Here is a 15,759-nt window from a genome sequence, read left to right as displayed (position 1 = left end):
TGGGGGGCCGCAAAACGCCGATATCATAAGAGTAATTTCTTAGCTTTGTTCTTAAAAAACAACTTGAAAAAACATGTAATAATCTCATAGCCCTATTTAAAAAGTGCGAGCACGAAGCACGAGCTGAACATTTTGTGACCTTCATGATTGTTGTTCTCAAAATTGAATATAATAATTGGGCAATGTTTGCGAACCTGAAGAACATGCGTATGTAGAAAGATAATTACTGTGAGCTCGAAGCGGAAGCAGACATTATTTTAATATGGGTTCTGGCTTGATCGAAAAATAACCTGTGAAGGACGATTTGCACTTAGTCATAAGAAGATACATCTTTCAACTTGTAGTTCAAATTTTTGACATTGTGACTTAAAAGATTGACATTCTAAGCAATTTTAGAAATAAACGGTTTAGAAATAAACGGATATGTATCTCACTGATCGAATAATGCGAGCGCGAAGCGCGAGCTGAATTTTTTATATTCACACCTAAAAAGGGACATTATAATCAAATTTGGTCATCACGATAGGTACCTGTCTTGTTAAATAAAGCGAGCGCGAAGCGTGAGCTGAAATTTTCGCATATTTTGACCCCAAACAGCGAGATTTTAAGGAATATATTTTAGAAATCCATTAAGAGTATGCATATCTCACCATAGTCATCTAATGCGAGTGCCAAGCGCTTGCTGATTTTATTAGAATTACATCTGAACACATCAAACACTTTTTGTAGTCATTGCAATCATGATTATCATACGCATCTCACTAATCAAATATTGCGAGCGCGAAGCGCGAGCTGAAAATTTAGACAATTTTTGATATTCAGATCAGAAGAAGGGACATTTTAAGGACTGATTTTAGAAATTCATGAAGAGCAGACATATCTCACCAATCCACTAATGCGAACGTAATCAGGGACAGGAAATGTTTCATATGTTCGAAGATCTTAACATGGGGCAATCACTTTTTGAGGATTATATATCTCGTTAAACAGACAATGCGAGCACCAGGAACAATGGAGAAGTAGGCCCTGGGCAAATTATGTTTCATAAAGTTATGATAAAAATGTTTTTTATGTAATGTAACATAACATAATTATAATATAATGTAAAATAACATTATAATGAATAATATTTTCTTCTTTCCCACTACGTTTCTCTTCCTTTCTCCCTCTTTTCTCATTTCCCCCTTTTTTGGAGTTCAGCCGATGGAGAGGGGGGGGGGTATGTGCCCCCGTAGTTACGCCACTGTATGTCCATATGGCAAATACCCCTCCAATATTATTATTTTTCTTACCCCATGATGGTTCAATGGTTTTATTAGAGATTACATTAAAAAAAATGACTCTCCATCTTAATCCCTTCCCAAAGACCCCAACATTGATGAAACGGAAGAAACGAGGGCTTCTCTTCAATGTTATAATAAGGGCATAAGTATTTCGTTTGGAAATGGTGAACTGGCTCTTTATTGGCATTTTATGATTCAATAATATTGTTTTATTTGTTAAGCGGTATTTTAGGAAGGATTTTTACCAATAAAGCAACAATCTCTTGTGATTTTTTTTTTTCATTTTCTTTCGTAAAAAGTGGGGGGATGTTTGTACAAGCCATCCCCCCTCCTCAAAAAGTGGTGGGGGGATATATCCCCCCATCCCCCCGGGATTTATGCCAGTGTCTTATTCACTCGTCTCCTTTTCTTTTCTCCTTCTTGCTTCCCTCCTTTCTTTCCCTTTCTTTCTTTTCCTGTTTTGTTTCTTTTTTTCGGGGGGGGGGGCGCCTCGGGTTTCCTCGCCCCTTAGATCCGCCTATGAAAATTGTGCAACTATTTCGGACAATTAAAGTTATGAGGTCACGTTACTTTATTATTGCTTATTAGTTTTATTGCAATTACAATCACAAGCATAATCACAATTTTAAAATGTCTTTGGTAAAATTAATGGACTGAAATCAGGTCGCAAAAATGGATTAGAAGGGGTGGTAATTGGGCCTTCCATTATTCATATCATTTTCCTGGGTAGGTCCAATTAATTCGTATTACATACATATTTCATTAGCACATCATATTCCATACATTTTTTAAAATTCTCTTATCTACCAAATAACAGTAAAAGAAAATTCTGCTTATCCGCATTAGTATTTATCAGTATTATAAGGGTTGAGATTTCAACACATTTCCCTATTAACGGCATATTTTTTTTAATGCTAACAGCCTCAGTACTAAAATTAATAATCTAACTACGATGCTTTCATTATTAGAGTATGCAAAGATGAAACTACTTTTTGGTAATTCTCTAAACAAATCAATCTTAAGTCATGAAGAGTTCCCAAAAGTTCGGGCATCCACTTATTGCTTCTTCTTTCACGGCAAAATGTTTCTTCTTCTTGCCGGTATTTCGCCGACAAGCCATGTTCGGTTGGATGTTTGAATCTGTAATAAAAGAAAAAAAAGGTAGCAACTAACAATATTGGTATTAAGAGACAACTTCAATTGAAAATAGAAATAAGGGTCTGCGAAAGAGAGACTACACGTGATTAGAACGGGAAATCGCCGTGTGTTCACATCGGCGGAAATTGGACAATCTGTGATATCGCGATATCAAAGTGTCTGCTGAGTCTGTCCGCTCGCTTCAGGTTGGTCGCGATCCGCTGTACAGTGCAGTACGCATAGCTAGCTAGCTAGCTGCGGTGGGCTTGTGTTTATTTTGCGAAAACAGGTTTGAAAATGTTATTATAGTAAAGTTTTAATGAAGTTGCGTACATAACATATGGAATATATGCAGAGGCTCCATCACACTTGATTTATCATCGAGAAGACCAAGGAAATAATGACAGATTTTTCCCGTTTAGAAGGTTAGTCTGTTACTTTGAAGCTCCTTGCTCTAAATTATTGTGCTGAGCGGGTGTGTCTGTGCATGTGAATGGAGCTGTAACCGACGTCGATCGTGTCAGGTCAGAGCTGAGCTAGAGGCAGTGGGATGATGGGCGGTACACACGGTGCGGTTCGTTGCTTGTGCTCTGCGGCCTCCGCCTCTGCAATGCATAGCCAGGCGGCTTCTTGAGAGTTAAAATCATTTACTGACGACGTAGGCTTACTCTCAATGAAGCCTGGGGCCTGTTCCTCCTCATTCACCTACAAAAGTTTGAAAGGGTTTTGCCGTTCTCCATGTAGATGAATGAGAAGGAAGACCTGGGGCGGTATTCTGACTCTGAGCTGAGGCTGAGGTAATTTTTATCTTTAAAATATTTTATTTTATCTCTTAAAATGAAATAGGTATTCTGAGATGACATTTTATCTCTCAGATAAAATTTTTAATTTTATCTTGCGTACAAATTTTATCTTGCGTATCTACAGATGATACGCAACAGAACAATGCATTGTGCAATGCCTGCGTATAGACATACTCATCGCGTATTTGGCCATTGCAACGCGGATGATTTGCTTGTGCCTATGTTACTTTGAAGGAAAAATCCGGGGGGGGGGGGGGGGGGGGGGCCACTTCCATTCACGAGTGGATACCATGCGCAACCATGAAGTCTCAAAAAGCACCCTAAACACGTAATTTCCATATTCTGAAAATGCACCCCTTAACAAGTATTGGCGTGTGAAACCATACCCTTAACAAGTACATGTATTGGAAACAAAACAATACTCTTGGCAATATTCCCTGAAATGAACCCCTAAACAAGTACAGGAATGTTTTATTGTTACGGGTCCTTCTGTTGTTGGCTTTACCTTTTTTGGTTTAGTACGACCCCACCTTCTGCACCTCGCGCAAATCGGACTCTAAACACGAAGTGTTGGGGCAAAAAGGACATCCTTTATAAAACATTTTAATTTTGTTTTATCATCCCCGCAAATTCGACCCTAAACACGTGATTTTCCTTGCGAAATAGATACCCTTTTTTCATTATTTTTGTGTTTTTGACACCCTTATCATGTTACGTACGTAACGTGCCCTATTGTGAAAAAGACATCCTGTTTACGTGTTTTTTGGTCGCGCATGGTATCCACTCGTCAATGTAAGTGGCCCCCCCGGGGAAAAAATAAAATAAACTTAAAAGAGGGTAGGGGCTATTTTATCTCCTCGATGTTGATTTCATCATTATTTCTACGTGAATTAACTCCAAGTCCAAATGTTGACATAAAAATGAAGAAAAATTACATATTGAGAATAACGCCTCAACGTTATTCCTGTACAATCAGAAAGTATTTCATAATAGTCAGGCAGCATATGTCATCTACTTCGAAAAATTGGCTAAGTCTGATTTTTCACTTTTATGTGATTGGTGACATCATATTAAGGAACAACTTCCAACTTGGTGACAAATTTCTAATGGTCATCTTGACCATGTGAGGGGTCAAAATTGGTTCAATAGGGGTCAATTTTTGGAATTGCCCCTTCTTCTATAAGTATAAGTACAGGCCACCGTCTGGCGTATTGTCGTACTGTTGTGCAGGTGCAATGTATGTACAGTGTCTTAAATAAGGGGTCTAAAATGGACTCAAGAGTGTGCAGCTAAAAAGACATCCGTAGAAAGTTAACGGAGCTGGATTTTCTGTACCTATCTTTTGAAACTTGGAAGAGAGGTACATGAGACGGCGACCTGTGGAAGAGCGTTCCATAGCCTGGTTGCGTCAGGAAAGTAGCTTTTTTGCAGTGTCTGTGTCCTAGCAAATGGTACTTGTAATTTCTGGTTATGACCTCTTTGTGAGGAATGGAGAGATGGGATCAGAGTAGCCTCCGGGATGGATATTAAGGAGTTCTTAATACAGAATATCATCGCAACCTTTGCCTGGGCTCTCCTTTCTTACAGGGATGGCCATTGCAGTTGTTGGAGCATTGAGGTGACACTGCTTGTTCTGCGGCGGTCATTGCAAACAAAGCGAGCATACCTTCTCTGTATCATTTCAAGCCTCATGACGTTAGGTTGAGTGAAAGGATCCCAGATGATACTTCCATATTCCATGACTGGTCTAAGTAGACCAGCCCCGATTGTGTTGAGTCATATATCAAATTGTTTGTCTGGCTATACTGAACAAAAAAGTGTACACAACCATATACTCTTGACCTCCCATTAAAAAGTTATGCCCGGAAATGTCAAGAGGTCAACAAACTTTCGTTACATTGTATATTATATGGCAAATTACACCAAAGGTGATAAAAAGCTAATATTTTCGTTTTTTTCTGTTTTGCATGTGTGTACTTTTTTTATTTTTTGTTTTAATAAGTTCATCTTCAGAAGTCGTTATACAGAAGATATTAAGGGTCAAGACAAGGTCAGGGAAAGGTCAAGAGGTCAACAAACTTTCATTGGTAGCCAAAATACACTATAAAAGCGGTTTGAATTTAGAAGTAGGATCTTCATTTTAAAAAGTCTCTAAGAAGACATTATCACGAATTTCCCAGAAAGCCAGTGAACACTTTTTGCGAGAGTGATCACGAATTTCCTTGTTGACCATAGTAGATTGCGAGACAAATGAATACCCTATAACGATTAAGACATCCAATAGATAAAAAGGGGGTAAAATGTGCTCATTTAGGAACAAAATAGATAAACAGTGATAGACGTCGAATAGTTTGAGTGTGGTATCATGGTTTATTGCAGGAATACCTTGAAACGACTTGACAAAACCTATAAAAATTGTACCATCTTCATGACATTATACATGTAAGTGCAACCAGCTCTTTCTGAGTTGCTTGATTTACATGTAGGAACTCAATTCAAGTTCTTTTCATTTCCAATTTACCAATCTTTGATATGTAAAGAAGCATTTCATCCATTTGCTTTGTACAGAATATTTTAATCAACAGAAAATATTGTAATGTACTGGGGTATATGTGTAATACTACATGTATGCTAATAAACACATCGATTGATCAGTGCTCCCAACTCCAAAGAAAGATGCCCAATATCTTATTTGACTTAACTTACGAATAAGATAATGAGGTTAGGATTGAGGATGATATGATAAGTTGGGCTCCAATGATTTTATTGTTCCTTGATTAATTGGAACGAGTGACGGTTATAATATTTCTAACAAAGAGGCAACATTTTTCAGGCATGCTCATTGTAGTCGTTAGTGTCCATTATGCTGATGTGATATATTCTGACCATTTCTGGAGCCAAAAAGGACTGCACAATATTTCTGATTGTGCTGTCATTAACATGGCTTTTAGGCCTACTATTTTATCAAGTGTTTATCAAGTTTTTTTTTTCCAGAGCATATAACGTGAATCTAAACTTAATACCTGTTCTCATGATAATGATATGCATACTGCATAGATGCTGATTGTTCTTTTGTCATTTTTTTTTCTCCTACTTTGTGAACTACCTGGATGTTGCCAGAAAGAATAATCACATCAAATTTCATTGAAGTAAACCACGGCCATGCCGCAGCGGGCGGAGGTGGTAGCGGCCCCCAGAAATTGTGAAAACTTGCATATTTTTTTTTACTGAAAGATACATAATAATTGACCAAAATTATGCACGAAATCTATAAATTTCCTTTACAATATGCAAAAGCGGCCCCGATGATTAGCTCAGAGCAGCACAACACCAGAATTGTGTAGCCCTTCTTGGCTCCATAGATCGAGTAATGGTCAAAATATATCACATCAGCATAATTGACATACACTTCTACAATATGCATGCCTGCATGATGTTGCCTCTTTGTCAGAAATAATATAACCGTCACACATTTTGAATTAATTAAGGAGCAATTGGAGGATATCATCTTCAATCCAAACCACATAATATTATTCTTAAGTTACACATGTAATCCAAATGAAATGTTATGCATCTTTCTTAGGAGCTGGGGCACTGGTCAATCGATGTTTATTCTGTTAACATAGTATTATACTTATACCCTACTACAATACAATAATTTCTGTTGATTGAAATATTCTGACAAAGCAATGAAGGAAATGTTTCTTTAAATATCAAAGACTAGTAAATTGAAAATGAATTGAACTTAAATTGATTTCCTTAAAAAAAGAAACTCGGAAAGAGCTGGTTGCACTTATTACATCATGAAGATGATAAGATTTTAAGGGCATAAGGGTTTGTCAAGTTGTTTCAAGGTATTCCTGCAATACCATGATACCACACTAAACGCATTCGACGTCTATCTCTGTTAATCTATTTTGTTCCTAAATAAGCATCTTAATTTATTTAATGTTATAGATACAGACTTTTCAAAATAATGAACCCATAAAAAATGAGACCTCTATGATTCTAGTCACTTTTAGTGTATTTTAGCTACATGTTAGCCTTTTGACCTTTCCCTAACCTTGTCTTGACCCTAATATCTTCTGGATAAGGATCTCTGAAAGTGAACTTATTAAAATCGAAAATAAAAAAAAGTACAAACATGAAAAAGAAAAGAAAGAACCCCCCGGAAAATAGCTTTCTTAACACCTTCAGTGTAATTTGTATATATATATATATATATATATATATATATATACAATGTAACGAAAGTTCGTTGACCTTTTGCTATTTCCGGTAATATCTTTTTTTACGGGAGGTCAAGAGTATATGACTGTGTACACTTTTTTGTTCAGTATAACCAGACAAACAATTTGATATTTAACTCGACACAATCGGGGCAATTCCAAAAATTGACCCCATTTTGACCCCTCACATGGTCAAGATGACCATTAGAAATTTGTCACCAAGTTGAAAGTTGATCCTTGTGATGTCACCAATCACATAAGAGTGAAAAATCAGACTTAGCCAATTTGTCGAAGTAGCCGGTAAATCATGACATATGCTGCATGACTATAAGACTTTTCTTGACTTATATTGTCTTTGAAATGATGCTTGAAAAGATGCGATGTAGACTTCGAAAAAAAGATTAGAGTATTGTAATTCTTGAAAGAGAAATCTCTGTAACAGACGCGCAAGCGTATTTGAAGTCAATAAATTGACGCAACCCACTCCTTTGCCACACCTGGCGGAATGGATTTCCATTGGTTGAGTGATGTGAGAGAGAGCGCGTTTCTAATTGGATATTGATTTAAAAATAGGTGTGTCTTACAGAGATAAAATGAAGATAAAATTGTTCTCAGAATACCAACTCGGAGAGATTTTTCTGATTTTAACGGAGATAAAATATTTTATTTTATCTGAGATAAAATGGATCTCAGAATACCACCCCTGGCTTTTTTTAGAGTAAGCCCCCCCCCCGGGGTGGGGGCACTCAGTATATTATGCATTGTGGGTATGTGCCGCGGAGGGGACCCCCACTTTTACACTCAAATTTCCGTTCCAAGGCATAGCATTTTTGTCTTATTGAGAAAAAGAACAAAGAAAGCCGCTCCAAGGCATAACATTTTCTTCTTATCGAGAAAAAAAAAGAAGAAAGAAATCCGCTCCAAAGCTTCCCATATTTTTCGTTACGCCGTTCTGGTCACATTGATCTCCTGCAGTTAGCTGCATTTTTGGTGAAAAGCGGCCGCAGAGCACTATCTGACCATCGCCTCTGCGCAAGCGCACCCCGTGGAGGCCGCGCAAGCTGCATTATGCACGCATTCCCGTTCCATGGGGATGCATACTCACTCGGCGATCCGTTCCAAGGACCCCTGTTTTCACAAACATTTGTAGTTCCGAAGGCCCCCGTTTTTTTGTCTCGCCCGCGGGACACCCCTACCACTTTATCGATTAAATCATTTTACTATTTCAAAATGAATGGTTTTGTGACGTTTAACAACAGTTTTTTATAGTTTATTAATATTTGTATTACAATTATCATTGAATGCATTATCCCACTTGTTTTGTGATGTCATTTCAACCTCTATGGTTGATTATGTAAGATTATAATTTTAAAATTTCTAAGCACTTTTGCATGTCATAGTCTACCCACGTGATGCCACTACGTCATTAAGAAAGAAGTTAGGACAGGTTTCGGAGGTGTCATAAATATTTAGTGAGGTTGTTGTACCCGATCTTGGTAAAGAGGGCTTCATGAAACGGTTAGCGGACAAGTAGCTCACTATCTCCGATTTAGTCAAGAAGTTAGACTTATGACGGTGTTGAGAAATGGGCCCCTGGCTACCTCTGCAGAGGCCATAGCCAGGACTGAGGAGGCTCCTGGACCTAGTGCAGGGCTCCACATAGCTTTGCCTTTGAGGACTCCATGATGATATTTTTAAAAATATATATACTTCATCATGGATCCTTGAACTAGACCAAAAACTTTGGTCTCTGTTACATGTAAGTGTTATGATTGGTTATTCCCACTCATTCAATGAACAAGGTTATTCTCAGTTACATCTCTATGTGTGCCAAAATAAGGTTGACAATATTTGGATTATTTTCTCTTTTTCTTTTGGACAAATGCTTGATTTTTTTACACTGTCAGTTTCCATTTCGGCTTTTCATTATATAACTTGATTCTGCAGATTATTTTTTCTATATTAAAACAAAGGTCACAGCTCATTAAATGTGTGAGTTGGTTTCTGCATGATAACTTGTGACATATTCAACAGATTAAAAAAAATTTGGATGTGTAGGTAGATGACACTGAAATACAGGCTAAGTTCAAATTCAGAGTCCGCAGGTCAAAGGCCACAGCTCATACGCAAGGTTGTTTTCCGCATGATAACTTTGGAAATATTCACCAGATATTAAAAATGTTTCATGTCTGGGAAGATGACACCAAAATACAGTCCAGGAGTCCAGGACTACAGTCAAGTCACATCAAATGACCTGACTGTAATATCTTCTGTCAGAGATTATTATGGAAAGGTTGAGTCTTAAGGTCAAAGGTCAAAATTTGTTCATTATGTATATGCATATTGGTTTCTGCATGATATTTAGTTCAATCAAATTGAATGAATTTCTGATCGCCTCAAGTGGGGACATCTGTGTCTTTTGGAGATGTCAAATTTCTATACTTTTGTTGTCTCATAGACTTTAGATTTCTGGTAGCTCTGTATAAAGATGATACCAAAGAAAAGTTGAAATTCCCATTAAAAAGTGAACAAAAATGGCAAAGAATTTTTTTTTTCAAAGGGGTTAGGTCCACAAAGAATATTTTGGAAAAGATTACTTAAGAAAACATGAAGACAGGTAGATTTCTTTAGTTTTATTCCCAATTTTATGTTCACATGGTATGGTATCATATGAAACTTTAGTTTCGCAAAAGAATATTGCAATATGGGAGAATAAGGAAATAATATTTTCTTGGAGTAAACCTACAACCTCTTTTTCAAATAAACTCCTCTAAAGAGCTCATTTGTCAAAAAGGGTTAGGTCCATTTTTCATAATTTTTTTGTTTTTTGTCTTAAAACCTATAGATTTTAGTCACTCTGAATATACCAAAGGAAATAAGAAATTCAAATTTAAGTGTCAATAAAAGTGGGGGAAAAAATCACTTTTTATTCAAAAGAGATTGGATTCATTTCAGTTTGCTTGCAAAAGGGGTTTAGGTCACATCCCCACTTGTTCTTTTGTACTTTATTATATGAAATTAGGTTTATTCAAAATTTTTCCTCCAAGAACTAGAAAAATTGGATTGACAACTTAAAGTGCATTACTGGTAGATATTTATTGTTGCAACTTATTTCATTATAAGGGAGACATATTATTCACACAAGTATGAAATAATGAAAAAGTTATGATTTTATGCAATAACATTAAGAAAACGGAAAGTTGGGATGTGACATGTGACATTATCAGCCCACCTAATTAATATTCATGATGACTGTTTTCACAAAATATTGCTAAACTTTAAACTTCAATAACTTTGTTTCTTATCTGATCATTTTGATGAAATTTTTGGCATTTTGCTCAGTGAATTCTACATGTACTCTACATGTATATCTTAAGATATAAATATTTTCAGCCCGGACCACGAATTCTGTAATGAAGGATGGGTGTACTTGTCTAAAAAAATATATATCGTGTCAGGATTGATTTTCAAACATCATCGTTGCAGAAGCTTTTATCACAATCGTAATAACACCTTACACTGTAGAATACAATTTTACATGACAAGGCATAGAAAATTACGTTTGATATTTATTCCCATCAATTTGAAGCTTGTTTGTGACTTTGTGCCCAACTCCGCATTCGAATTCATGAATAGAATATTATGTTGTCAATCGCGCCTGCGCAAATTGTTTCTTTATCTCGGAGATGTCCAGAGTACTTCCATATTCCAACATAACATAACTTCATTGCTGACATTGCCAATATTTTTACTATGGCTATAGAATGTTATTAAATCATACTAATTTGATAATAGTTTACATCCAATAATCATTCATATAAATTTAGAGCTCAATTTATCCTGAGTCTAAAGATGGATTATCAAACATATCATTATCAGGATTAATTCTCAAACATCGTCATGACTCATACTGGTATTCCACCAACTTTTATCACAACTGTTATAATCAGCATAGAATTCCAATTCAAATGACCATCCTGAGAAAATTACATATACCTAAAATTACATATGATATCTATTCCCATCAATTTGCAGCTCATTTTGGATCCAACTACATGTACATCTCCGCGGGGAACAGTCTCTGCTAGAATAGCACTTGTTGGGCGGCAAGCGCGTCTGTCGTTTCGGGAGAGTGAGAGTAGTATTAGGGGCTTTAGTGTGTGTGCGAGTCTGGACTGTGACTGTGAGTTGACCGAGAATCGTTCGGATAGACTTGTTTCTGTCTTCCATATTAGTATATTTCAAACGTAAGGCCTATATGTTGTCATCTGCAAATACCATTGTTTTAGATATTTTGGGAAGAATTCTGCTTGAATACCTTTTTTTAGGTCTTGTTTTGTGATCATGGAAAAAATGGATGATCTTTATTGCATGCTCTTCATCCGGCCACTTGTTCAATGCTTACCCTGGCCCTCAGCGCATATCAGTGCGGTCATGACGGAGCAAAAAAAAGTATTGACTAGATTTTCCCTCCTTCAAATTTCGATGCATCGATATTCGATCGAATTAGCAGTGTAGAAAATAATCTATATGAATAAGCCTAACCCAAGTTATCATGTTATGTACATGTAACATAACTGGCTCTCAGTGTTTACAGCGTGAACACAACCGAAAAACAGGCCATGTACACGTGCATCAAAAATTGACTTTCAAAATGGGCCTAGTTTACAAAATATCGGCTCCTGCTTTAAAAAAAACTTTACAAAAAATTGACAAAAATTTCACATTTTACATACACATCTTTAAATCTGTGAAATGGCCATCTATTTTCCATAATTCCTAGAAATTATTTTGATTTAGTTGAAAACTATCAGGAAAATAAAGAATATTCATCTCTTTTTTGACTCTGTCAATGTTACAATCGGTAAATATTATAGTCCCACATGTAGACTTCTATGGCGTTGCAAACATGAACTGAAAATGTTGTTGATCATTTGATTGTTTTACACTTGGTCAACACCATGAAAATCTTCCTATGTGACTACAATATTTACCTAGTTTAACATAAATCAGAGTCAGGAAATGGGTGAATATTCTTCTTTTTGGTAGTTTCCAACAAAATAAAAATTATTGCAAGGAATAACGGAAAATAGATGTCTATTTTATGAATGTGTAAAATATGAAATTTCAGCAACTTTTGGTGAAGTTTTTTTTTTATTTTTTAAGGAGCGCAATATTTTATTCTCCTTGCTTTTTTTTTTAGGAGTGCCGGCGCGGTCACGTTCCTTCCTCAAAATTGAAGCTCTGAGTCGATGATATCCCTCATTCACTATTTCTTTTGTCTTTTATTGTTTGAATTATACATGTACAATATTTCAATTTTTACTGATGTGACAATAAGGACCAACTTGACTGAACCATGACATGTAAAAACAATGGTAATACTACATGTACCTGTTCAGGGAGGAACAAAACTTTGTTTCACAACACAATGAGGAGAAAAATAGGATATTTCATATAATAAAATAAAAACAGAAACAGTGACATCATCAGTCATTATTTGCAGACAGACCAGGATACATGTACATTACTACATGTATTCAGTGAAATAATTGAAACCTCAAAATATCATAACTTTCTTATTTTACATCCAATTTCGATGAAATCTTCATTGTTATGCTTTTTGGATTTTTCTCTTTTTATTCAAATAAACATTTTGTTTGGGTGGACTTGTCCTTTAAACCTTCACCAATGTTTTTTTTATATATTTTCTGCTACTTTTACAACAAACTTTTCTTCAGGGTGAACTTCCCATATAAAACTGAAATTGTCATCAAAATCGATGTAAAATAAGAAAGTTTTGGACATTTTGAAGTTTTGCTTAATCTCACAAAATGTACATCCTGGTCGACATGTAAATGAGGAGACTGATGACGTCATCCAATCACTGTTTCTTTTTGTATTTTATTATATGAAATATTCTAATTTTCTCATTGTCAAGTGAAGCAACAATTAATTCCTCCCTGAACATTTAGCATTGCCTTAAATAATACGACATTTATACATGTATGTACAATATGGTGCAGTCCACTTGGTCCTTATTGTCAAATCTGTAAAAAATGAAATATTGTATAATTCAAACAAAAAACAAAAGAAATAGTGATTGAGGGATATCGTCTCCTCGGCTGTCTCATTTCCATGTAATTGAGTGTTGCATATCACTGTTTTGTGAAAAATAAGTGAAACTTTGAAATGTCAGTGTTATGCTCATTTTGTTTTTCTCTATTTATTCAAATCAACTTTTTTCTGGGGTGGACTTGACCTTTAAGGTTTGGCTTTATGTTGTCAGTTGAGCATAAACGGCGGCGGCGTGTGTGTGTTGGGGTCTCATGGTCTGTAGTGGCTGTCGATCGAATGACTTTCAGAGTTCAAGTTAAACAGCCCCCTCATGTAACCTGAGCCTACTTCACTCCAGTCAGGCATATAGAGTTAATACAGTATGTGTAGCAGCCACCCCCCCTCCCCCTCTCTCTCTCTCTGCAGGCAGAGTAGAGATGAATCATACCCAAACCATCCATGCCTCAACCATAGACCTAGTCGCTCCATGCCCAAACTATCCCTGCAGGGTCTCGGTGGTTAATTCACTGTACCTTGGTAGCGCTTGCAGCAGCGCTGCTATGTGGTAGTCACTCTACCAGTTTGTAGCAGAAAAGCCAGTTGGAAGGAAAGTACATGCCTATTGGATAGTGAGGATGGATGTAATGTCATGATTTAATTTGATGTCCATTGTCATGTATTGTGATCATCACTGATCAGAGAGGCCACAGATGCTGTCCGTTTTGCATTCATCACAGTACTTGACCTGTCTGGATTTATTGTGCTTATAAAGTGAATCTGATTCCAGAGGTGTGAAATACAGCAGGGGAACAAATGACAGATTTATTTCAGAGGAAAATTCACTCAATATTGCTTGATTTTTTTCAGATCAAGTTTACAATTTAATCCATATTTTCAATGTAATAGGTCACCCGGATATTCAGTAAACATTATAAAGGCATCTGGTTAATGCTGAATGGACGATCATCATCTACTGATGTATTGCTTCAAAGAGAGTTTGCATTAAAGCAATTTGAACAGAGTTGTGGACATTCTAAACTAATGCTACCTGGCTAGTTTCTAAATTGAGGATTTACTTTGATTAAATACATGTACATGTAGATGTCTCCAATCTTCTATCATTCTGTTGTATTTATTCTATCAAAGTGTAAATCCTGTTTGAAGGTAACAGATCTTGTGGATGATATTCATATAAATTCAATAAATGACGTCAACATTTGTATGCTACTGCATATTGTGAGGAAGGAGTGTCATACAGGAAAATAGGAATTAAATTCATTGGTTCTTGAAGCTTGAAGCCATCTGTTTAGAGGATCCAGTTGATTAAGATATGATGCTCTGCTGCACAGTCTGCCTCTAGCGTACCAATATCACCTCAGACACAAATCTACGTCAGACTGTGCACGTGTTTGTGCATTTTCTTCTTTTTGTGGCAATTCAGCGCAAGTCGTTTCTGTTCATAAGTAATATACAATCAGGGGAATATTTCATAAAACGATCAATGAATATTGTGAATATTGTTCTTTGAGCCAATCAGATGTAAGGATGTCTGTACATGTAGCTTATAACAATTAGATTGATGTGCCTTCTTTGAGAAATTTATTTTTGTAAATGCAGGAAATATATTTTATAATACATTTGAGGATTAAACACTTCATATGTGAATGTGAAACACAAAGAAACAGTTAACATTTTGGAATCAAGAAGGATTACAATGGGATCATTACAGGAAACAAACAAGTGTCTACCTGGACAAAACAATGCTCAAGAGAGTCAAGATGTTATTGGTAGGTTGGATTTAGGGTGTGTTTATGCTTCCATTGCAAGGACAGAATCAATGTTTTAAAACGTCGTTTCAGAATGCCGATCGTAAACATGGTTCTGGGAGTGCTGTTTATGCTTAATTTTTCAGAGGCAAAATCTCCAGTTGGCTTCGCATCGTAATTTTTGTTGAGCAGGAAAGCGAGGTCAAATTGGGTGCGCCCTTTTAAAATATGCATATCAAATTTTTCTGAATGAAATTTTAAAATTCAACATTTGGGCTTTCTTACCCCACCAAAGATAAGTTCATATTTAAAATTACCGTAAGTAACGGTCTATTAACTGCACCTTTTTCTCGGCGGGATACAAGCAAAAGTCAGGGGTGAGGTTTATACACGGTGATAGGTCTGAGTCGGCCTGAAAAAAAAAAACAAGTCCATTTCCCCCTGAACGAAGGTTATTCACAGGGAAATCGGTTTTGGTTTATTT

The 15,759-nt window shown here is 36.3% G+C and overlaps 1 protein-coding gene across 5 annotated transcripts in view; it reads left to right on the top strand.

Annotated features, from left to right (window-relative positions):
- The first annotated feature begins 2,649 nt into the window (after positions 1–2,649).
- LOC121409286 (probable phospholipid-transporting ATPase IA) overlaps positions 2,650–15,759 on the top strand; it is a 59,692-nt gene continuing 46,582 nt past the window's right edge. For 4 of the 5 annotated variants that reach the window (XM_041601220.1, XM_041601194.1, XM_041601211.1 and 1 more), the window contains exon 1: positions 14,036–15,296. In XM_041601220.1, coding sequence (XP_041457154.1) covers positions 15,224–15,296 — 73 coding nt within the window. In that variant the 5' untranslated portion in view covers positions 14,036–15,223. Of the gene's footprint in view, positions 2,846–14,035; positions 15,297–15,759 lie in introns of those variants that run through there. The other variant, XM_041601229.1, reaches the window with a different exon arrangement.

Source organism: Lytechinus variegatus, chromosome 1, assembly GCF_018143015.1.
Source record: "Lytechinus variegatus isolate NC3 chromosome 1, Lvar_3.0, whole genome shotgun sequence".
NCBI lineage: Eukaryota > Metazoa > Echinodermata > Echinoidea > Temnopleuroida > Toxopneustidae > Lytechinus > Lytechinus variegatus.
The sequence above is the reverse complement of the archived record's forward strand: the minus strand, read 5'-3'. Positions and strand labels throughout refer to the sequence as shown.